The sequence below is a fragment of the Pterocles gutturalis genome, unplaced genomic scaffold, assembly GCF_000699245.1.
Source record: "Pterocles gutturalis isolate BGI_N339 unplaced genomic scaffold, ASM69924v1 scaffold37915, whole genome shotgun sequence".
Classification (NCBI taxonomy): domain Eukaryota; kingdom Metazoa; phylum Chordata; class Aves; order Pterocliformes; family Pteroclidae; genus Pterocles; species Pterocles gutturalis.
The window spans coordinates 1-25,872 of NW_010147319.1; the positions used below are offsets into that span (position 1 = coordinate 1).

At 37.0% G+C, this 25,872-nt stretch overlaps 1 protein-coding gene across 1 annotated transcript; it reads right to left on the minus strand.

Annotated features, from left to right (window-relative positions):
* Positions 1 to 5: 5 nt before the first annotated feature.
* Positions 6 to 25,872, minus strand: LOC104458015 (wiskott-Aldrich syndrome protein family member 1; the record flags this gene model as incomplete). The annotated part of the gene is made up of 7 exons (XM_010086008.1): positions 25,716 to 25,872; positions 14,327 to 14,461; positions 5,508 to 5,661; positions 4,697 to 4,814; positions 3,740 to 3,912; positions 1,528 to 1,707; positions 6 to 168 (listed from the first exon to the last, which is right to left on the minus strand). Coding segments are annotated over exons 1-7 (1,056 nt in total), but the record flags the coding sequence as incomplete, so codon positions are not given.

The following is a 25,872-nucleotide window of genomic DNA, read 5'->3' on the forward strand; positions in this document are numbered from 1 at the left end:
GGGACTGGGGGTGGAGGGGTGGAAGTCATTGCAGCTCTTAATGATGAAGCTGACAAAGCAGATGGAAGAGGTGGTGGTGGTGGAGGAGGTGGAGTGGGGCTCACAAACACTGGTGTTCTTCCTGTTGCTGGTGATTGTGGACGATTTTCTACCAAGCCAGTAGTAGAACTGAAATAGTCAATAACAGGAAAAAGTTATTAGAGCTGGAGAGTGGACAAAATAGTAATAGATTAATTTCTGCAACTTAAGAAAACTGAATGCTTGGCCATTAGAGAGCATTAGGTACTATGACAATTTCAAGGTATTCATACCTCTAATTCTCAGTTTGGAGTATGCATCAGTCATCCAACAGACCTTTGCTCAAATTCAGCTATTAACTGATTTTATACTCTTATGCAAACCTGCATAATTTTCAAAGGTTTCCTACACCAGCATGATTCTTCCCCCCATCTCTAAGTAAATCCAAATAATTTTTCTGAAGTAAGGGGACTAGAGGTTGGTTAACTGCTTCAATTCACAGAGCTTTAAAAACAAACCAAACCAAAACAAACCAGTACAAGCAATGAGGACCAGTTACAGTTGAAATACATATTTAAGGTTCAATGACAGGGTGAGTGAGGCTAATATCAAAGGTCATCAATTCTATGTACAGAGAGATGTATTTCTATGCTAGATACTCATTATAGTGCAATGAATAGGTGAACCGAAGAAAACAAAAGGGAAGAGTAAAATTATTTTCCTGACAGACCACCAGAGGATTTCTTTCAGCTGTTGTGGAAAATTAATCTAAAGAGTTATGCATTTATGTGTATAATCTCCTGTGTATATTCTCCTGAACAGTAAAAAGACATATTTTGAAGAGACTAACATCTTGCTAATGTAACAACTGTGTCTGAACTAACTCTCCTTTATTCCAAGTTGTATGTACCTGACCGTAAAGGAAGATTTTGGGTATAAAACAACAGAGGAGCTACCATCAGAGCCTCACTCTAGAAAATACTCTAAGTATGCACGCAGTTCTGGAAAGGCATAGAGAAACAGAAAATAAAAACACTTGGTGGCGGGGGGGAGCAGTTGCAATTTAGCAGATGTAATGAGTACATAGTTTTGATAGCTGACTGTCTTACCGCAATATATTCTTCCTTTCATGTAGTCTGAAACACAGCTCGGTTGTACAAATCTCAGATTTCCAAATTTCAAAAATTCCAAAGCTAAATCCTGAGATTCCAACATCTTCCAGAGAAATGTTTTCCATACAGTTATTTGTCATTCCATTTAACACAGAAGTTGACATAGTCACAAGATTAAAGGCCAGGTGGGGCCTGTCTCCACAATGGCACCCTACAGGGTTTAGATGCTGACCTTTCTCTCCAACTCCTGCATGGCCCTGCAGCTGCAGCCTTGTCAGGGCTGTGGACTGACAGAGCCCCTAGGACATGTGTACTGCCTGGGCTGCATGGAAATTATATTAATGGACTATTAGTGAGGTGGTGGAAAACTAAAACTCTCCAATAAACCACTTTGTACCTAACACAAGGAGGCACGGGTTTCACATCTCCGGCTCCGTGCATTGGAGGTGGCGGTGGTGGTTCATGTGGTCTGACCAACACTCGCTCCTCGGCTCTGTTCAGAAGTTCAGACATCTGGCTATAGGGTAATGCAGAAAGCGAATATGATCCATCCATATGGTCCATATATGCTTGAGATCTGCAGGAAAATAGTAAAATACCAATCCAGCATAAGCTTGATTTCTGAATTCAAGTATCTTCTCTGCACACATGTTGCATATTGTACTTCAAGGTTTTTTAATAATTTATCTCACTTTCCATGCCATTGCTTCCAGAGGCTCAAGGGTTTACTGCTTTTGACAGGTGTGTCAGCCAATTTCTACAGTATGTGTGTGATCTCAGTGTTTATTAGTCACATTATTTTAAGTAAATGTAGCAATACAATCAGTAGTACACATATACCAGATTGTATTATGAAACAGACATTATACTCGGTAATAGTTTCTGCTCCTCAATCCCTACATATATGCAACCATATTCTTTTATAACATTCATGAAACACCCATTGATATTAGAACCGGTAGAATTTACAACTGAGTAATTTAGTTGAACTGTCAGACAATCTATAGTCCAATAGAGAGAACCCACTACTTTACACCTAATACTTTGTAGCTATATAACAGATATAAGGAAGATAATCTAAAGGCCTACTATTGAGTAGTAGCAGTAAATAAAGATAACTACAGCTTAAAACAATTTACCTTCCTTGTTCATGACAACTTTAGACACACCTTAAGGACCTCATCAGTTAGTAAATTTTAATTAACTACTCAAAGATTTTGAAAAATTTCTCTATTAGAAATTCAGAGGAAATGTGTTTGCAGAACACTTTCCAACAAGTAAAGCAATACTCTACGTCTTGCACATACTGTCACCATTGTAGTATCTAACCTATTAAATTCTTCAAAGGTAAAGTCTTACTCTCCTATTCCAAAGCACGGTGCTGTTCTGTATCTGAACCACATGCTCTGTACACATAGCACTTCCAAGCACTACAGCATTATTCATCATTGCATTACTGGTACTGAGATAATCCAGGTTTAGGCTAGGGTCCTGGATACAAAAGGAGTCCTGCAACAAGTGTGTCTAATGTGGAATCTGATGTACAACACAACAAAAGGATGGCAGGAAAGCAGATGTTTCTGCCAACTACTTGGTACAGCAGTTTACAAAGATAAGAAACTACAAAGTTCTTCCCAGAAAAATGCTAATCACCATATCTTGAGTTGTATCTCACTGACTGAAATGCACTGAGACCATTTTTACTTTCTGAATTCAAAGAGCTAAGTTTTTCTACAAACAGGTTTTTCCATTTTTCAGACAGAAAACACTATCTCCTAGAGCTGTCATAATTATCCACTGTCAAGTCTGTCTGAGGGCCTTACAAAGCTGAACAAAATTCTCTCACATGGTGCTTTTGGGCAGAGAAAGATGGAAAAAAACTGAACTGGTTTTTGGAGGACGAGGGATGCTTTTTAATTTAAAAAAATGAAACCCAAAAACCGAACCCCCAAAAGCACACCAACAAAAATCCCAATATTAGGTGTCAGCCCTCTTTCCTATCAGAAGTTTCTCAGCTGCTTTTGCACAAACACCAGAAACATATACACAGCAGGTGTTTACCATGTGAAATGCTACTTCTAGCCACTAGCAAATACGTGCTGTGAAATGAGAATCCAACAGGTTAGACTTTGTAATAGGCTATAACCAGAAATGTCAATCAAATCTTAGATTTGCTCAAGAGTAAAGAGAAGCTCAGTGATCTCATCTGAGTTCCAAGTGGATGTTTGTTCACATCACACCCACCATATAGTCTTGGCAGTGTCTGCTGAAGGAATAATAGGCATTTTGTAGGTCAAGACTGGAATGCAGTGACACACCTGGGTGCAAGCTTGCAACACTACACCTTCAAGCTGCAGACAACAACACATCCTCAAAGATACAATGAATTCCAAGGATACACACTACTCTTAAAAATAAGGTAATAACCACTCCTTTAAGGACACAGTGACTAAGTATTTTACAACTGAGTTTTGTCTGAGCTAAATCAATGATTTCCAGTGCATTTCAGGAATAGCAGTGGCATCTCAACATTCACCATTTCTCAAGCATGTTCACTATGTAGTATGAATATCTGTATTTAATAAAGGATAGAAAAAATGAAAATAAACCTTGATTCAAAATGTGGAGCTGGGCCATTAGCAACCTCAATGTGCTTATGTAAGAGGTTAGCATCATCTTCTGCGAGCTCCGGGCCTTGGGCTAACTTCTGCCACTCTCTCCGTCTGTCATGAGGTGCCCTTGGCACTTTTTCTGGTTCATGAGGGCGATCTAGATTTTTCTGCTGTAGGAGAGTTGTGCAAACAAAACTGACAACTAAGACAGTGGTTTTTAATTAGGTGCATCAGCCACAAAATTAAAAACAATCACAATTCAAGAGCAAGAAAAATTTACTTTCAGTCTAAATATGACATGTAAACCAAAAAGAATTGTAAGAGACAGAAACTACAGTCTAGTAGATGATTAGCTGAATAATACAGAGACGAATAACCGTATAAGTAGCTTTTTATTCTAAGTCTGAAATTAAATTAGGAATCTGACACTTATATTTACTGTCTCTATATAGGAAATACACAGAATAATGATGAAACAAAAAAGTAGCATTACCTTTGCAAAAGTGTTTAAGGAAATATAAACAAAGTGGTCTACTCCTACTAATTCCTTTTTAGTTTAAACATAGCTATTAGAATGCCATTCAAGCTTTTCCACCTGTAAAATTGTCAGAATTTTGTATTATAAAAAAAATTCCAGTGAAATTCTTTATTCTTGCTGTATTCCTCCTTTTCTCCATTTTGAGTCATTGCTAGAAGGACTTGCAAGTTTCGACAAACTTGCTGATAGTTACATTAAGACAGAGTGAAAGCTCTAAGCCCTTCTATATAATTTTATTACTTATTTGTTAAAGTTGAAAGAATTGAATGAATACAAGTAGTTGTAGTTGAATGAAGATGACTCCCTAAAGTTTGGATTGTTATCAACTGCACAACCCAGAAAGTACCACATCTGCAAGTAAACCCTTTCCAGGGTAAAAAAACCAACCAGAAGCTATGTGAAGCTAACATATATACCTTCTGCTTCCTCTTTTCTTTTCTTTTGTCCTCGGTGTCCTGCAACATTTTTTCCTTCCACAGATCGAAGAAGTACGAAGGATTAGTATAAAACTTCAAACCCTCTTTTCCATCATCCCTGAAATACAATGATGCAAACAGGGACAACTATTTATTTGACGAGACATGAATCCTAACATTAAAGCAAAGGAAAGGCATATTAAGGAATACCTAGTATCTCAGACTCTGAAATATTTTACTGAAGAACATTAAAAAGATGAACATTGACCTCCTGTGCCATCATTCTTTACTATCTTCCCTTGTATTCAAGGTCCTGATTTTAGAAAAGTAATTTTAATGCATGCTGTAGATAACAAAAGAGTATCATCAATCAGAGAACTCCCATTCCAATGACTCAAATCTTACTCTTAAAATCACAAGCAAATTTTTGTGGCTGCTCGTGTTCTGCCACTGATTCAAACTGACTTTGGGACAGCAAACAACATTCATTTTCATTAAAGACCTTTCTTTCTACATATTTCTTATTTTCTTTACTTCGCATCCAAGAGCACTACACAGTTTAATAAACGCGGATAATAAAAATGGCTTTTTCTTACCATTGTTACACTGGGGTAAAATTTGAGTAAGGTGGAGTAAAGTTTTAACACTTATAATGTCTTGTCGCCTGTATTCCTCCAGTAGCTTTACAGTTTTCTGGTGTGGCTCCTTAAATATTCAAGTATTACTCAACATGAGCAAGGTGCCTGGATATAGCATCTCTATTACATAAAATAAACTAGAAATTGGTTTTGATTACTTTTACTGTACTAACCTGTAAGGGGTGAGGATGTTAAGTGGAGGAGGCTGTTCACAAATGTCGTAAGTTTCTTGCAAAGGAATAGGCAGAGTTTTGCGGTCAAACAGCTGTTGATCTTGAATTGTGGAACTCCGGAAAGCTTTCCTCATTGTAATGTCCTGCAGTGACACTGAAAAGAATACTGCCATTTTAAAAAACCACCAAAGATCGTTTATTTGGATTAATCTGGAATTGCTTAATGCTGATTAGAATATAAACATTAAGCATTACAGCAAATATAAATTCCTCTAGCACTACTGCCATGGCAAGATATTGTCAGATAATGTGAAAAACATGCTTGTAATGTTCTAGCACATTATCCTCTATTTACCTTCATAGGAAATTTTTGCTCACTTGGATAGATAGCAAAACTCTGTCTCTCCAAAGTGGTTCAACAAATTGCTTACTGTAGCTTTGAAATGTCATTCTGTAGGTCAGAAGTACCTAGTAACATTTACCAACTCCGTTTCACAATCCTTTTGGTACTAAAAAAATTACTATCTATCTTGAAATATATATTTTACCTTTATCCTATCAGTAAGCCAAACTGTGCATTCCTTGCACGTAGGTAGCAGTTCCACTGAGGGCCCACTGAGATGCCAAACTAGCGAATCACTTAAGCTTATGCTACTGGAATCGGTGAGTTTTGATGGGAGGTGATACCATGCTCCACCACATGAAACTAGTCAAATGCTGGTTTTCAAATCAGATTGTTTGATCAAGACGAGACTTCTCTGTTTAATTCAGGTGAGGCACCTTGAGTTCTTAAGCACAGTAGTAGTGACTGCAGCTGATGAAACTTGTACTTTTCATTCCTGGAACAGTGTACTTGTTCAGTCTTGTATTTCTCTCCCTCCTTGAAGTCAGTTACTACATCTGTGACATTCAGGTGTATCTTAAGACTAACTTTGCAGCCAGTGTCCAACTTTCACTAAATACAGAAGCAGCAGCCCTTTTCACTGGTTTAGGCTTTTTTTTTTTTTTTTTAAATCACAAACAATACTGAAAACAGTTTTAAGACATACTAGCAAAGAGAGTATTTTAAGCACACGCATTTTATCTATAAATAATTAGGCTTATTTTATACAAACATAGTTGATAGTAGTGTCCCTTTACTCAAGATGAGAGGACACCACCCGCATCATTAGGGCCTTTGGCAACAATGTTTTAAAAAGAGTGCATACGCTTAAGCTGAAAGCTGCATTTTACTCTGGCTGCTGTAACATATGCAAATGTACACAACGTATGTACACTCACACAGAAAGCTGGATTTCTGTTGTATGATGACAAAGGGGCAGAAGGCAGGGTTTTTTCCAGCGGGCTTGCAATTCCTGGAATGTTCTGTCTTCTTACCTAAGCATATTGGCAGCATCCTTCATTATGCCAAAAATGGGATTTATTTGATTTTTTGGCTTTTGAAGTTTATTACACTTGGCAAGACTGTGTGTTCCTGAAGAAGTTTCCTCCTTTTTACCCTGAGGTTCTATTTCATTACGGTGTCTTTTATTCTTTTTAATACCTTTAATTAGCTGCTCAGAAGCCTTTTCAAGTGTGTGAAAGAAGAATTATAATGAACGAACGTCAGCTAGGAGTCTCAATTTCTGCAGGTATCTTTGCACTCATAAATAACCACATACATTTTGTACCTGTCACGAAGTACAGGTTGTTGTTTGCTGGCAAAACTTCACAATTAAAACAACTGGAGTTTACCTCATCTAAAAACCTAATCTTATAGATGCTTTTATACTTCAGCTGTTTTTCCTTTGTCTTGTTAGTTTTACAAATCTCACCAAATGTACTTGTTCAGAGATGCCTGGCAATCCTGCAAGTCCTTACACTGTCTGTCACTTATTGGAGACTATGCCAACAAAAAAAAAAAGTATACTTCTCTTTGAACCTGAGTACCTTCTGAAGGCAAGGAAGTAAATTAATGTATTCCAATAAATAAATACAGTTCTTTGTTTTAATACTAAAATGCTCATGGAGTATTGAGATGTACATTGTTCTATAAACTCTTTATTAGCATTCCTTAATCTCTTGAGTAAGCAAATATAGCTGGTCTAATTAATAATCTCCTTCCTCTTGTTTAAAACTCCACTTTTTGTAAATACACACCAGCAGGTAACACACTGGAACATAATCAATTGATCCCCAACGATAAGCATAGACTACTTTCTCTCTAAAACTAAGCTACATAGCAAAGGTTTTCCTAGAAAATCTATGCTGTGGAATTTCAAACAGCTAACAGTCTCCTCCACTGATATCCAATGACTGGCATTCACCGAAAAGCAGGCCATTACTGAAAACATCTGACTGTATTAGGACAATGTTACTAAGGAAATGAAAGGACATGGCACACAAAATACTGAGAAAAATGACACCGATATAACTCATCTGCAGACAGGGATCAGGTAAATCCCATGTTGCAAGAGCAGTGTAATGCTGGGCCGTGCATGGTTTGGCTTGCAAAGCCATTTATTTAGCTTGCCAGCTGGCTAAGAAACAGGAGCCCTGCCACCTCATGGGGGAGAACAAGTGAAAACCTAGCTGGTCACCCAGCCACTTAGCTTTGGCTGATTGACAAACTGGCACGGCAAGAGGACAGGTCAAACAAATTGAACGTATGAATTCAGGTGTGAGAAGAGATGAGACACTGAAGGAGCTGGAAATGCTGCAGAGATTTGACTTGATGCTGACAAATTTAAGCTTCCAGTTGCCTAATTCCTAACTAGCACCAGAACCTTCCTATCGCCTAAGATCCTAAATTTCCTATGGATATATTTACTTGAAAGTCCCTCTGCTACACCACTTGCGTTTACTGCCATGAACAAAAAATGGGGTCTTAAAGGATTTCCTTAAATGTTGAGATGTTCACAATTTAAGTTAAACATTCAACAATCTGAACAAATGCCATTTTATCTTCACTGTGTCTGTTGTTTGGATTGTATGAAAAGACCGATTATATCAGCTAGTCTAACTGTCTGTACACCACAATATTTTCCACATAATTAATTCTCTGTCAGAAAGCTAAACCACGACCCTTTTGTACATTTGGTTTTGAAAAAGAGGTGTGAGCTGATTTTTATTTGTAATCAACAAAGAACTGGGAAAAAAGGTACTTAAATTGCACTCTAATGAGATACAGTAACGGGGTTTCTTTTGGGCTGAACTACACATTAAACAAAAGAATGCATCAGTAATATACACACATAATAACATTTCACCTCCTGTTAAGCCTCTCATTAAACTGCAATCCCCAGTTTGTAGTAAAGGTCAGGTATGGAGCACATCAGTGTACTGACAAAAAGCAGCTACTTTTACATTTCAAAGATTTCAAATATTAGATTTTATTTTACCTCACCAGAAGAAAAAAAAACCTGTTACTAGATTTTTTATATTCTTTTAAATTCACTCCAATGTACAATTTATGAAGAGGTTCCAGGCCAAAAAATACCATTCTCCTAAAGGTGATAAATAAATAAATAGTATATATTCCTTTTAAAAGCTTGCTCTCAACACTTTCTGCAGAATTTCATCCTGACAACTTTTAAGACCATGAACTCCTGAATGCTACAGCTATGACTCCTTGCAGAACTGAATGACTATGGGAAATTATATAAAAATCAATGGACTCAGTTGCCCACAATTTCCTTTCTCAGTTCGAAGTCTTACCTAGCGATTTAAAAAGTGTGGAGAAGAAAGAATGACAAAATCAAATTAACTACTTAGTAATGAGATTCCAATTAAAGGTAGTTAACTGGGGAAAAAAATGTGTGTGTGTGAAAATTCTCTTCAGATGAAGATTTGTGTAATTCAGCTCCTCAAGACTCTGCAATCTTGAAGTGTGATTTCTGCTTTATATATGTTATTTTTTAATTCATTATCCACTTCTGCAATGCCTAGAATCGCACACATACTAGGTTTCTCTGCCATCAGAATACTTCTGACCGGTCACTGCAGGTTTCATAGAAGCATAGAATGGTTTGGGTTGGAAAGGACCTTAAAGACCATCAAGTTCCAACCCCCCTGCCATGGGCAGGGACACCCTCCACTAGACCAGGTTGCTCAAAGCCTCATCCAGCCTGGCCTTGAACACCTCCAGGGATGGGGCATCCACAGCTTCTCTGGGCAACCTGTGCCAGTGTCTCACCACCCTCACAGTGAAAAATTTCTTCCCAATATCCAATCTAAATCTACCCTCTTCCAATTTAAGTCCCTTACCCCTCGTTCTGTCACTGCACAGCCCCTCCCCATCTCTCCTGTACTTCAGGTACTGGAAGGCTGGAATAAGGACCCCTGGAGCCTTCTCTTCTCCAGGCTGAACAACCCCAACTCTCTCAGCCTGTCCTCATAGGGGAGGTGCTCCAGCCCTCTGACCATCTTTGTGGCCCTCCTCTGGGCCCTCTCCAACAGCTCGACATCCTTCTTGCATTGGGGGGCCCAACGTTTAATAGTTGCTAGACTGATGGATAACTTCTCCAGAACAGAAACTACTTTCCTTTAGGCTTCCCAACACAAGGAATTCAAATTTTCTGAAATACTGATTTAAAAAAAATCCAAAACAGCTCAAGGACTCTTTGGATAGAGAATTTATGTAGCCTAACTACAGGTAAACAAAGAGAAGATGTAAAAGGTAGAGTAATCATGTTAAGAGGACTCAGAAGCTGCTTTAAATGCAGCATGTAGAACCGTAGAACCAGGGAGCCTCGAGCAGCCCGTTAGGGAAGATGTGAATCACACAGCTGTATCAAGCAGCGAATCTGCTGGTGGGTCTCAACAAAACCACATTATTTAGGAAATGACATTTTGTCCAGATCCCTCTTTTTATATACAAAATACAAATTATGCAGTATCATGGCTTTACTATTGAACTATTAAGCCTTGAACACACTAATTTAAAACTGATTTACTTACTAAATAACCCATAAATTGAATTGCAGGCTAAGAAAATTGGAAGAAAAAGCACAGAGAGCACTTGGAGCTCAGCCCATCTGCCCAGATCTTTGAGAAGGAAAGGGGGAGATGCACTCAACTCCAACTATGATTAAGTGGAGATGTGCCAGAAAAAGTGACCTGCTATACAATTTAAAATTAGCAGTCTTTTTCCTTATTTGACTTTGAGGGTAAAAATTCTTATGAATGAATTGACAGTAGTGTTATTCTCCACGTTAACATATTAGATGTGGAGGTCATGACCCAATTTTCATGTGCACTCTCTTCTTAACTTTGATTTAATTTATACTCATGTCACCAAATTCCTTTCCAGAGGCTAAAGATGGTCAGTGAGCTGCCCCTTAAAACGTGATTTACCACCTTTTACTTTTAAGTCTCACAATGGGACAAGTCTCCTGATTTGAAAGCTGACCAAGTCTCCCATTTTCAGGAGTATACAGACCACAATTAGCTGTCAAGCACTTTAGGTTTGTCCCCACCAGATGCCACCTTTTTTTGCCTCCAGCAAACCCTCAAATAAATTTTTAGCATTAATCCAGCAAAACTTCTGAACTACTGTCCTTTTTATGACAGGGCAGTATTTTTGAATGTTCAGAAAAAAACTAGCACATCTACTCAAAGCCAGAAACCTACTGACAGTAGAAGTCACAACATTGTTTGATTCCTTTCTTGAAGTATGCCAGGCTGCTCACCCATAGCACTTCTGCCATTAAGTTTTTAAAATTGCTTATCACAGTTGTAACAGATATGGTGTAGAAATCAAGAATTGTGTACACTGCCTTTGAGATTTAAATAGAATTAGGCAAATCACAAAGTTAATACCAAAATATGCAGATAAACTCTGAGTTTATGAATTCTCCTTCTGCCATGACACCATTTATTTCTGAATGATATACAACTATTTTCTAATACTTGATTACACTGTACGTCAGACCTGTATTGTGTATCAGCATTTCAAAAAACAACATAAAAGCTAAAGTGAATATCCTTTTAAAAAGAATATTCAGATTTCTACAGATATGAAATTATACTTCAAGCTTAATGGCACAAATAAATTCACAAAAATGTGGTAAATTAACAAAAAAAATCTATAATTATACTTCTAAAATTTGCATTTATATGGAGAGAGTTAGTAATGCTATTTATAAAGTAAATACTGAAATTAAAAATGGTTGCAAAGCAACTGCATTCTTAGGGTATGTTTTCTGACCTATGAGGGTATCTTATATTTCAGGGCTACTGAAACCATCAAACATAGTTCATGTCCATAGCAAGAATGTCTTTTCCCAGTCCTAAAAAGGCCCCAGATATGATAACTCTTGAACACATATAGGCTAGTTTGCCATACAATTGAAATAAAGTTCCGTTTACTGAATGCAAGCAGAGGATTTCTTTTTGTCTGTATGCAAGTCTAAGTGTCTCTTCTGAGGGGAAAAACCCCCATATATATAAAAAGAATAAAGTATGTAAAAATCAATTAAATATTAAATTAATAACAATCTCTAACATTCTGTGATTCTGTGTGATTCTGTGTCTCTTCTGAGGGGAAAAACCCCCATATATATAAAAAGAATAAAGTATGTAAAAATCAATTAAATATTAAATTAATAATTCTGTGAAATAAAGAATTTGAAAACAGTGTAATAATTCAAACCAAACCAACTTCATAGCAGTTCTTCTGTGACAGAAAGATTGTGCACCAGGAGTTAGTTCTTTCAGGACACAAGATGCAATTCTAACCTTGGTTTCATTTGCTTTTATTCTTTCACAGAGATAGTGTAATAATTCAAAATGAGAAAACACACAGACAATTCAAAAAATTCAGAGCTTTTTATTACGTTGACTCTACCAGAAACATCTTGTCAAGTACCTGCACCTCATTCAATGAATCTGACTTGGGCTGTTTTTGTTCATGCCACTTAGTTTTAAATGAATCTTAATTTCTTCCTCTTGTGTAATAGCATGGGCCCAAAGGAGCACATTAAATCTTCTATTACTGCCTGCTGGCAACGAACGAGCAAATGAGACTCATTTTACAAGTACAGCCCATTTTACACATGCTTTTAGCTGAACAAAAGTACTGAAATCTGCTTAATTCTTGCACAGAGGGTTAAGAAAGGCAAGAAAGGTAAATCCAAATGTTTCCCCCCCACTTTCCTGCACTAACATACTCCAGCTATTTTAGCCCAGATCAGGACTAAAACAAAACTCTTTGTGATGAATTTGTAAATTTCAAGCCCAAAACAGGACACTGAAGGAGAAACAGTCTTCTGATCCCTAATTTTAAAGGAAATATAATATTGAATTTCCTCTCATCTCCTTTGTCCCATCTGGTGACTCATTCTGGGCAGACGTTTGTGAATAAGGAACACCGGGTATGGCTCAAGGACTGGATATTCTTAGGTTAATAAAAAGTCATTTAACAGTTCTTGACACTGAGGACTGCATGTGTTCCTCTGAAGTACTAGCAGTCACTGCTATTCTATGGCATGAGAGACAAATCCAGTGTATCAGATTCAAGTCACAGTTAGCCACTCTGGACTTGATCTACTAGACCTCTTTTCAGCCCTGTTTTCCTTAATTGCAGTGTCTGTCCCTTTCTTTAGCTACACAGTTTAGCAAATACTACAGTATACACAGTACTGTGAAAAATTTTTTATCTGGTGCATAAGGATTGTTGTCATTATCCATAGCAAACACAGTATTTTATTGGAAAAAAGAGGTGTATGTTTATGACTCATACTCAGTTTTCAAGAGACTTGGAAAATCCCATTAAGAATTCCTCTAGGCAAGTCACGATTTCATGGAAAATCCGCTACTAGCTGTGAACAACCGTCTTTTGAAACCTGCTCTAAAATTAATGTCACACAAAATACAGAATCAAAACTTAATAAAGCGTTATTAGTGAAATTTCGACACCAGTAACTAAACACAGCCTGAAGACCATGCTCCTGGTTTGACAGTTGATTTTTCCTGAATGAAATGCAACCATCATACCTAGACATTCAGAACTGAAACAGCTTACTACACTTTAAGATTGCATCCCACAACCAGTCTGAAGTTATTTTTCATGATAGGATGTTGCTCTACTTCCTAGGTCTCAGCCATATAGTCTAGAACACCCTAAAGCTGTTTGGGGTTACAACACCTTTCCTACTTCCACCTGTAACCAACAGACATCCATGAAGGCAAAAAAGCTTCACGGCATATTAGGTGGTCAATGTTCCTGTACTCATCACAAAGCCTATGCAACATTTAAATCCCATACAAATTCTATCTTACAGGCGTGAGCCATGCCCTATTGACTTTTAGAGGTACTTCCTTTTCTCGGTGCTAACCATTATTTACAGTACTTAAAGCTGTTTAGGAAGAATCCAAGGGGATATATAGCATCAATAGATTGAGCTATACAACTGCAACTTCATACAGAAAGTAAGATGGCAACAAGTTAAATGCAAAAACCCTACTTGGACTAAAGGTTACATCCCATGGGAATTAGTAGGAAGGTTAAAAAAAAAGAGTAAAGACTTACCTCCAAGCATTCACATAATATTATCAATATTATTAACACTAATACATGACACTACTGAAGTGGCACATACTCCTGTAGCAGTTTTTATGTAAATTCATTGGTAAAAGTACTGTTTAGTAAAGATGAAAACGTTGAGCTCAGAAAGATCCTCAAGGCTATAAAAGAAACATGTAGCAGAAACAGAAATGGACCTCTTTCTCATGCTTTGCTCTGTGTTCTTATAATTTAAACTCTTATTATTTCCATTTACATATCAGTGGTGTCTGGGTGACTAAATAAGAAATCTTCAACACAGGAGGAGTTAACTTACATTCCTCTTCCTTTGGATCAAGTTGCGTAACACTGACAGACAAGCGATCCACGCGTTCTTGTAAGGAGTTGACTCTAAACGAGAAACTGTGTGCTTCATTGAAAAGTTCACCAAATATATCTTCAGCATACTTACCTAAAATACAAGAAACACAGATATCTAAGCATACCACAAGACAGCAAAATGAGTTTGCCTTGAAAAAATTTCTATTTTGTTTAAGCAAATCTAAGATGCATAAGTATCACTTGTAACAACCTGTACTCATTGAGCTCATTAAGAATGCTTCAGAAAAGTAAATAAAAGTTAAATATTTAATTCATAATTTATTTATCAGAAATTAAATTATTTAATACATTACAGGACAGATATTCAGCTGGTATAAATTGATTTAACTATGCTGATATGCAAGGAACCAGACTGATTAGTTTCTTGCATATACGTATGTACAAAAAGATGATTTCCAGCATCTGAAGCTGCTCTTTTATAAGCAATAACTAATCTTTCCAAGTGATATATATCTCAACATTTCTCAAAATGAAGTACAGCTTCCACTTCTACTGTACAGGAAACATTTCAAAAACAGAAGACCACATATTTATATCTAGGTTAATTAGAAATACCCTATTCAAAAATATACATTAAAATCGTAAAATCTACTTTGAAGGATCAAACTTCTAGTAACTGACCAATTTATACTGAAGTAAAAGAAGAACTTCTTTTGTCACTTCAACGGACATCACATTTAGCCCAAAAGAGCAGGACATTCAAGTAGCACGAGAAAAGGACCAGTAACGAGTTTCTCTTCCTCAGACAGAGCACTCCATACAGTGCTTCTAATGCCCCATGGACTCAACTTGAGTAGTCTGCCAGTACCACTGGAAAAAAGCACCAGACTGCCTAGCAAAATTTGTAGCCACATTTCTGAAATACCATGTGATGGCTTTTAAAACTTTCTACCATACTGTGCGTATGTAATTTGTGTACTGTTTGTGTACTTACATTGGTTTTGGAACTATAAATCTCAAACTTCTAACTACCTGATTTGCACACAAGTTCTGACAGGTACAATAGGAAAGGATAGATATAAAAATGTTGCCTTTGGTGAATGATACATCTGGAAGTATACATAAAAATGAGGACATTTTAAAATAAACACATCAAAAGGACAAACTTAAAGCCCTACAGGTACTGTGGAAACTACTTAAAGATACTATGTAGTGAGCACAAGGCCAATGCATGCCCTTTATTAAGACTTAGGTAACGGTAATAGAAAACCAGCATGACTATAAACAACAGAATACAAAAGGGGATATCAGAAGAAATGTATACATGAAGAGAACAGAAAGGATCATAAATTCTAGCATACTAAACATAAAACCCAAAAACTAGCCTGGGGAACAACTATCAAACTAATAATAAATATTCCTTCAAAGAGGAGCAAGGAAGCCTGCCAGGGAGTCTCTAGAGCCAACTGGTAACGAAAGTACAAAGGAGTACTCAGAGAAGACAAGACCCCTGTGGACAAGCTAATTTAACACTTTCCATTGGTTTTCTAGTGAAAGGAACTGGAGAGACCCTCATGTCAGAACTCATCTTTGTGGGAGGCTCAAAGAAACTGAAGAGACTACATAAAAATTACAAAACTAAATCAACAAAGTGACCAGTAAAATACTAGTAACAATTTGTAAATCTCCTTAATGCACACTGAAAGGTGGCAAGCACAACAGTAACGTTGAAAACTTTTTTCATTAACATCTTGAGAGCTACAAGCCTGTAAGCCTGACATCCAGACAAATTAGTATAAATCATTATGAAGAACTTTATTAGCAGACACCTGGATAACTTGTCAGAGAAGAGACACCACAGCTTTTGTAAAGTGAAATCTCTGAAGAGTTTATAAGCACATGGATGGAGAGCTATGATCTAGTTAGATTTCCAAAAGAGTTTTGAAAGTCCTTAATCAAAGCTTTTTAGGAAAACTTAACAGATGAGGCACCAAAAAAGAAACAACATGGCATTCCTCAAAAGGTACATAACAGAGAATAGGTGTAAATCACCCATTTTCATAGTTGAGAAAGGTGAGTTTTCATAGGTTTCTGTACTGGGACCTATGCTATCCAAGATATCCATAAATGACCTGAAAAAATAAGATTAAGGTTTGCCAACAATACTAAGTCATGGAAAAGAAACACACTGAGCAGTAGCAAATAAACAGAAACCCCAGCTGGCGGAAAAGGCTTCCACGCTGGGAAGAGTTGGAGGCTGGGAGATTAGTAGGGGTATTGTACATGCTTGCCTTGCTCTCATTCTTGGAGCATCTGCTATTAGCCACACCGAGACACAGATCAAAGGTCCAGCCATTCTTAGAACCTTTGTCTTTAAGTACCAGTCCACAGCAAAACAGAAATGGAAAGTTAGTATAGTCTACTGAGCTGGCAAATCACCTAACATAAGACTTTCTACAGTCTTGAAACTCTGAAAAGTTTATGTTCTTTAACCTGTATCTAAAGCAAGAGAAATTACTTTAAAAAGTGATCCACTGAGAGTAAGATTACTAAACTTTTAATATACATTTACTAGAAATTTAATGTACTTCAGATAATATATTCAGATATATTGTTCACTTTAATTAGACAACCCACATAACATTCAGAGACATGCAAATTAAAATTAAAATCAAGTGTAAAATTTCATGTGTAGAATAAAAAGTAAATTGCAGGGCTCTAAAATCCAACAACTTCTCTTTTAAAGGTGTATTTTAAGGCTATATTTTGTTTTATCTATAACTTTTCATCAGGCTTACAATTCACCTACCTCATTAATGCATTCCAATTGCAAATAATCTGTCTCAATAATCTTTTCATTATGTTGCATACGGCCACAAACATATTGCAAGGAATAATTTGCCTATGCTTATGAACACTAATCCTCAAATGGGAAATACATTAAAAACAACCTGTCCCATTTGAAGTGGTATGCCAACCACAACGTCACTTGTTTGTTGGCAGGCTCTTTATTTAGCTTGAAGTATATTTAACTAAATGCTTTTTCAGGCAAAGCAAAATGTTTGCTTTTAGTGAAATGTACAAATTCCCTTCAAAAGAATACTATGTGTGAACGTGTATATGTACGCACACAGCATTTATAATCCAGTATTTGTTTAAGTTGCTGTCTGTGTGTATTCCATGTGAATATATCTTCAATTTTGAATGAATTACTAGAGACACAGTTACAAATTATAACTCTGAACAAGGTGTCACAAAAACTCATAAATTAAAAAAAATCTTATGAGAAAAAATTACATTAGTAAACAAAGCTAATTTACAGAAAATATGTTAGAAGAGTAAGGAATCAAAATTAATTCCATTATACAGAATGAATATTCCAGAATATTATTAACTCTTCAGAAAATTTACAACATTATAGGACCGCTTGATGAAAACCTCTACTTTTGTTTCACACAGTACAATAAAGAGAATGACAGACGACTCTGACAATTACAATAACAACACCTTAGGATCTTGGTCACAGCTGGATACATAACACCAGATTAGAAAGATCAGTGATCTTGTTTGCCTATTAAAATAAATGACAATATAGACTTCTGTAAATAAATTATGTCAACATCTGTGAAAAGATTATTTTATTGTAATTGCAAAGCTTGCTAAATGACAAGAAATGTATTAAAAAATCGTCATTTTCAAAAGGCAAGTTATATTCCCTCCAATATTACTAGCTGTTCTTCTCAGTCCATCATGCTGGCATTTATTTTTATTAACAGAGAACAAGTTTTTTTCATTTAAAGAGGATACATTATTATTTATTTTTAATTAAGGAATGTATTATCCTTATCCACATTATTATTCTTTTCACAACTCTTTCTCTTGTCTCAAAGGGCTCTACTCACAATTAACCCTTCAGTAAGAAAGGGATACAGGAATGCAGCTCCCTCTGGTGTCAGTCAACGTCCTTTTTTGTGACAGTCAAAAAACCATCTTAGAATTGAAGTGACACGTACGCAGTCCTTCCTCCCTCAGAGAACGTGTGTGTTTTGATAGCCTTTTTTAAACAATTATTTTCCTGACATTTAAAACAGATCTGTAAGCTGAAAACAGAACACTAGCTAGTAGCTACTAGGTGAAAGCAGGATAAAAATAATACTGCTCACTACCTCATTTTTTTTAAAAATTAAGACCACCAAGACATGTGTCATCCACTCCTGCTCATTACCGTGGCAGTAAGTGTACAATGGCTTACAAAACCTGAAAAAGTGATTGATCAGTTTTACAGTTCTCTTCTTTCTCCATTTGTTTCTCTTAATTTATTTTATCTCCTAATTTTCTCCCATAATTTCTTAAACATGTGCCCAGCATTGGCTTCTGTGCACAAATGAATAATTTCTAACTATCCAATACAAAAATATGAAGGGATACTAAGGTAAAAGAAATGTTATTTTTATCTTGTTCTGGGGGACTGGCTATGTATCAGATGAACTGAAGTCAACTACAATCAAAACATAAGGTTCTGAACCTTTTTTCAGGCTAATTAAACAAAGCATGGCAAAGAGATGTCTTAGAAATCTTATGTATTGTGTTGTACAAATTCCTACAACCACACTAACACGCTGCAGAATCAGGGTGAACTAGCCGACCCCTCAAAACTCCAGTCCTCAAATTCACCTGAACTGCTGCATTCTCTATGCTGTATCCATTAGCAAACCTTAAGGGAAGGGCATTTAAATTAATCATTTTACAACACTAGATCAGTTACCATCAGATTTAGTTACAGGCTCTCAGACAAGGAGTGGGACATGAGTCCTGAAGCCGAACTTGTGGATGAAGCCACTTCTTTACTATCCTTCGGCCTTTTGAAAGAAAAGAGTTCCAAACCCTTCAACTGCATCTAAACCTGAAATGCATCCCATAGACCAGTTATGGCATCAGCAGCCTCTAGGAACCATGGTCTAAATTTTAAGTAGCTATGTGGATAGATAAATAAATTGAGCACCTAAAGTGCTCAATGTCATAAAACAGCATCATTTTTATAAATTCAAGAGGATGACTGGTAAATCTGGCCCATGCAGGATGCATCATGCAGGACAATCAAAATGAGACAATTGTTCTATGTTGCCAAGAGTATAAATCTTAACTAATTTGGCCTTAACTAATCTGTCAAACTTCTGGAGCTCAGCAGGGTGGGTGGGGAGGCAGGGTTAACATGTACACAAACAAAATCTAATCCAACATACTTATCATTGGAATTAAATTACAAAAATATTTAATATATTAAACATGTCATGACATTATTAAATGCAATGTATATTGAAATATATAAACCTCAAAATATTATTCAGTTCAAAAATATAAGTTTGGCAATTTTATTTTTTAAAAGATGTAGAAATTGATAAAATATCATAAACAATAAGCTAAGAATTCAGTCTGTTACCCACTTACACACTATCATTACTTGATTTCTATTATTTCAATCCCATTCATACACTAAACAATATTTTTGCCCAGTACATTTTCTAAAAAATAAAAGCATAAAACAAAAGCAGACATAAAACCTGCCTCACGTCCTGCACAATCCCTTCCCTTAGACTATGCAAAATTAGATTATTCACTACTGAGTAGTTCCTTCCTACACAACATAGTGTATATATTAGAAAATATTCTTTCACGATAGTTACCACATAAGCTGCTAACATATAACCAGGGTCCCTACATAAAGCAGAACAAGAAAGTTATTCTATTAATAACATTCTGTGATTCTGTAATACATTTTTCCTCCTCCGTTAATTCTGACACATAATTTAACATATCCATTGCCTTTTGATTCAGCTTCAGATTTTCACTACATTAATTTTATTTAATCAAATGTCTTAGCAAAAATCAAGGTATATCTGAGTTTCAGTTGAAACTCTAGGCTTGTTTCTCGCCAGGATCATTTCAATATCACAGCTCAGTGGCTAGGAGATGTACTAAAAGCTAGGAGACTGAACTATCTCCTAGGCTTGGAGATACAGTTCAGCGATGCTCATTAGGAACCTTTCATTATGAAGGTGTAAATGCAGACCACAAGGACTGGATTTAAGGATTGTAATAGGAATATCAGAGTACTGAAGAGACAACTTGGTTCCTTTAGCCAGCAAAACTGAACCAGGCATTTAACAGACAACCTGACGAGGGTATCAAAAGTATCAAATAAACTCTGTTAAAGGCCATCTCTGGAGCAGGTCTGATGCTTCTTGCTGACATCCAAGAAGAAAAAGTCAGCCTTCAAAAATCTCCAGTTGTGGGTGTCTGAGATAATTTCTTATCTCCCACTGGGGACACCATCAAGTAATCTGGCTGAGATTATCCATTAGGTATTGAGAAGTCTGTAAAAGAGACTGCTGAGAGCCGAACCTGATGTTGAAGGCACCAGTCCCAAAGATAATTTCACAAGGAAGTCTTGCTCTTCCTTTTCTTTCTTAATATGACCTGAATTCACTGCGCTATATAGGCAAGGAATTAACGACAGGTAGGACTTTTTTTCTGCTAACATGGAGTGTTTTCAATAATAATTTACTGATCATTTGCTCATCCCCTCATTATCATTTGAGACGGACACGAAACAGCATTACATTGCCAATACTGCCACTGCTGGGGAGACAACATCAAGAAATCAGACAGAAGTCTTTGAGAGGATGGAGATCTCTGAAAAGCTGAGTCTTTAGTTTTCAAATCCATGAGTTCCCTTACCCCGTGTGCATGAGAACTCTTTCTCTAGTGTTCCCTGGCACTCAAAGTAACAACAAAGACAGAGGGGTGACTAATGAAGAAAACTCACAGAGAATACTGAATCTGCTTGTCAGCACAGTGAGGAGGACGATTCCCAGGGCAGGACCTGCAGCAGGGATTCTGCTGGTTCTGGAACAGACTGAAGCTCTAGCTGCACATCTGCAGAGACCTACCTCCGATCATGCAACATATGAAGGTCTCACCATATGTTGAAGATGTTGTGCAGACAGGATGAAGAAAGAGAGGCTAGTCTTTGAGCTGAAGAGGCCTGGTTCTAAAGATTAGTTGCAGTCCAGACACCTTGCTGGTAAGTATTTCTGGAGAAACATTACCCACTTATTGAATGTTAACACCTTCAGCCACGGCAAACTGAAGGTTTTCCTGAGGTGGGAAAATGTCTCTCACAAGATGAGCAGTGTTTAAAACTCTCCAGTGGATGGCATGGTAAGCAACAAATGAGGATGAAAAGTTAAAAGTGTCTAAGAGGGGGAAAAAACGGGGAGAAATAATATGCTCGAAAGTCAGGGCTTCACTCCCGAAAACGAACAAATAAGGCGTGAGGAAAAGAAATAACTAACTAGGAGAACACAGTAAAAATAGGAAATTGTACAAAGAAAAGACAGAAAGAGCGGAAAGGTTACTGAAGGTTCAATGCTAATTGAAAATTGTTTTCACTAGCATAAAAGGCACTCCAGCTTAGCAAACAGAGTTATGCAGCATTCTCTTTCTTTATACAGACGTAGAATTAAAAGGGAAATGACATCTTGCTATGACTGAATAAAAGTTCTGGTCTGAATGCCTGCAATATAAATATTCATTAAAGGAACATACTCAAAAGGAGAAATGTTCTCCGCCCCAGATGGAGGTGTCAGAGATCAGGGCCAAGAACAAACCTCATCAGTTAGGTTTCTTCTGTGGTACTGAGATTCTGTGTACAGGGAACAGCTAAATAAAAGGAAAAACAAGATTGGTCAATAGCTATGAACAAAATGAGGAGGTTACATGCACATAAGAGAACTATTTATCCATCTTCTAACAGTGGCACAGCTGCAGAGTGCCATCAGCTGTGTTTCACATATTCTGGAATGCTGTAGCCTGACATACACCAACATACACCAACTCGGGCAGTACTGGTGTACTAATGTATCTACAGTATTGCTGAAAAATACAGGTAAGCACTTCTCCAAAGAAGAAACAGTCACAAGGCAAGAAATACATGGAAGAATGGCTAGAAAACTAAAACAGCTGCTGCTGTTGTCCAGAGAGTATCTGTTGCCACAGTGCTAAGAAAAGCTGTCAGAAGACAGATCCTTTTACAAAGTTAGAGAAAATTGGGAATAGACAGCGGAAAAAAATTACTTACTGGCAATTTTGTACGTTGTATCAAGACAGACTGTTGTGTTTTCATGCTCCAGGGAGAAAGGCAAGGACTATTACTCAAAGCAGAAATAAATATTTCGTCTTTTCATCTCTACTTTTAAAGGTCAAAAAATTTCTCAAACTGAACAATTAAAAGCAACACATCAAAAAAACTATGAAAGGACTGAGAATTTGTATGGAGACACACAGCTGCTATTGCTGACATATTGATGTAAAGCTCTTTTAATTTTATATTAAAACACAGGAAGACAGAATTCCTGTCATTTAATCAGTACTGTTTCTGCAGGCATGTCCTACTTACACATCGTATCCCAGATCACAGAAACACAGTCCTGTGCAGGTTGAAAAGACCTCCAGAAGTCATCTAGTCCAATACCTTGCTCAAACTAGATCCAGTGGCTTGATTAATCGAGTCAAGTTATTCATATCTCCAAGAATGGAGATGTAACCACATACATGGCAAAACTCTACACTCAGCTTTTCTAAATAATGTTTTTCGGTGTCATTTGAAGTACTGGAGGCTCTGATTCCATCACAGTGTTCTTTGCCTATATCATATCAGAAGAAAGATTAAGAGTGGTTGGTCTTCAGAGTCATAATGGCATGAGATTAATCCTCTATTTGAGTGCTAGTAACTGAAAAAACTTAAAGGCAGAAATCACTGAGTGCTAATCAGGTCAAAGGCTATTAATTTAAATGTGCATAACTTTACCAGCAAAAGCAAAAGCAGCTTCAGTTTAAAGGAAATTAAACCCTACCACAACACTGTTTCCACTCTCAAAGTAAAGCCTCCTTTCGGCTACAACTTAAATGCTGATTCTCAAACATACACATTATCCACAGAAGACAAAAAGGGAAGGACTACAGAGAAGCTGGTTGTCAGGGGACTGCTGCAAAACCGTGCCCGCTGGCTGGGACTCACAGGCAAGTACTAAAATTTATCTTCATGTCAGCAGTCTTCGCTGTACACCAGCAACAGTGACACACCCAGGGAAGACTGGTTATTTGGGTTTAAGCACATGGAAGACAAAACTCTGATGCCAGAACTCACACACCTTTTTGAATTTGTATTGCTACTAACACAAACAGGCAGCAAAGCTAAAAGCATTCTGGAACAAAATACTTCCACGGGTGTGGAAGTAATACAATCTCCATTTTTATAGAGCAATCTGAGAAATTGCTGAGAGTTGCTGAGGCGCAAGGATTATTCTGCAAAACATGTTCTATTTAATTGTAGGAAAAAATGTTTTTTGTTGCAAACATACACAGTATAAACCAAAAACTTACAGGTTGAAGAACTAAATCAGTTGATTGCATGAAACTCAGAAAAGGAACATTAGTCACTCAGTAACTCAGTTGGTATAAACACTGCCCACAGAAAACCTACACACACTATGATGCTATTTGGACGGAAGAACAAAAGACTGAAGTAACAAGTCCTGCTCATCAGTGTTTAACTTATGAAAAATTCTGAATGACCTGTTCTGGGCTTGCTGTTGCAGACTAAACTAGTGCATTTTACCTTCCTTGTCATTTCCAACATTGCATGCCTTTTTGACCACTAGCGAGTCACAAGTTCAAGACAAACTCCTCTCAAGTGAAAATAGCTAATTTAGGGCTCATCCCTATGTACGCATGCTTCATGGAGAGCCACTTTCCTTTTACAGAAAAGGAGTTTACGTAATTACAGTCACATTCCCTTGAAAGTTTCTGTCTAACTGTGCTATACATAGCGCATTCAATGGATGTTCCTCAATGCTCTTCTTCTCCCTGTTCTTTCTGTTCTGGTATTGCTTCATCCTGACCTCCTCCTGAGCAGCTGTATACAAAATGTCAGGCATAAGGTCTGTATACCAAGAAAACACAGAAAAGGCAGATGAATCTGAATAGGTAAGCACTGAGACCATGATGTTGAGTTAGAAGTTGGTGTTCTTCAAAATTGAAAAACTAAGTTATTGGTTCTTTTTCTTTTTTAAGGTCAAATGAAACTTCCAACTGAAAATATTAAATGTAAATTTGGTATGCCACCTATTAAAGGAAATTCCCCTAGATGGAGTTTATAATCAGATAACAATTTTTAAAACAAGCAAACTAAAATAAATGAATACAATATTAATAAGAGTGACTTGGAAGGGGAGGCTAGTACATGAGTGGCTAGTTTGAGAAGGGCTTTTGGCAGAACAAAGCAAGACCACAGATAGTGATCATATAATGCATCCTAATCTGATATGCTCTTAGTTCACTAAAAATAATTTAAGTAGTTATTTTCCTTGCTGTTGCAGCAGCTATACTAGTAATGTTCATATTTATGTACTGTAAGCATTGCTGTCTTGATTGCATAATTCAGCGTCTTCAATTAGAGTCTTCAACCAAACAGCTTTGAAAGGCTGCCAAAACAGAGTCACCATACAGTATACCATCAAACCAATAACTAAATCAATCTAACAAATTAGGCTGCATCACCTATGACCCTAAAATACTGATGGAGCTGAAAGTTTTTTCACATTGTAGATGTATATACATGCATATTTAATGTGTTGGTAGTCTGGAAAATACAAACGTCCCAGTGGTTAAAAAGCACCTGTAGCATTGGAAATTCAAAATGCTATCATGTTGGTTCAGCTGACAACTTTTTAGAGCTGCTGTAACTTAAAGAAAAAACAACCCAGAAACCAGCCTTTTCAGAAAAACTCCTTCAGAGTTCTAGAGCTTGAGAAGTATTCACTCCTCTCAAATGCAGAGGGAAAAATTGTTGACAGCAGGGAGAAGAAGGAAGGAAACCTTCAGCTGTCTGAAACACTACGTAATAATTACATTTCTGGGTTTATTATTTTAAACGACAACTACTTTTTTTTTTGAATGACCACAACATGACCAAGGCTTTAAGTTAAGAAGAGAATTAAGCCACCAGAGTTACATTCCTTGTTATGTCACGTTCCCTACTAAAGAACTGTTCTTGCCTTCATTAACTACCAGATACCTTTTTATGTTATGTTCCACTGGTAACAGAAATACATGGCTCATCAGTTTTAAGACGTGCTGTTGGAAAAATTCCTAGCTTTCTTTCACAGAAGTCCATGCTAGTCACTAGCCACAAAAGGAGTACATTCAAGGCTCAGTCACAATTTTCTACTGAGAATTTGAAAAGGTGTTCCTACTTTAACCACAAAAACTATGACTGTAAAATATATTAGCTCTAAATGCAGCTATCAGGACAAAGTACTTACTCAGGCTACTCAGTTGTCTAATTATATTGGCCAAGGAGATATTGGTGACACATTCCAATTCATTCTTGATACCTCGGGGCAGAGCTGTGTGGCACAGGTGCCTGGGGTCTATGTTCCTTTTCACCAGTGGCATTCTGAAATGTATCAGAGGACCAGC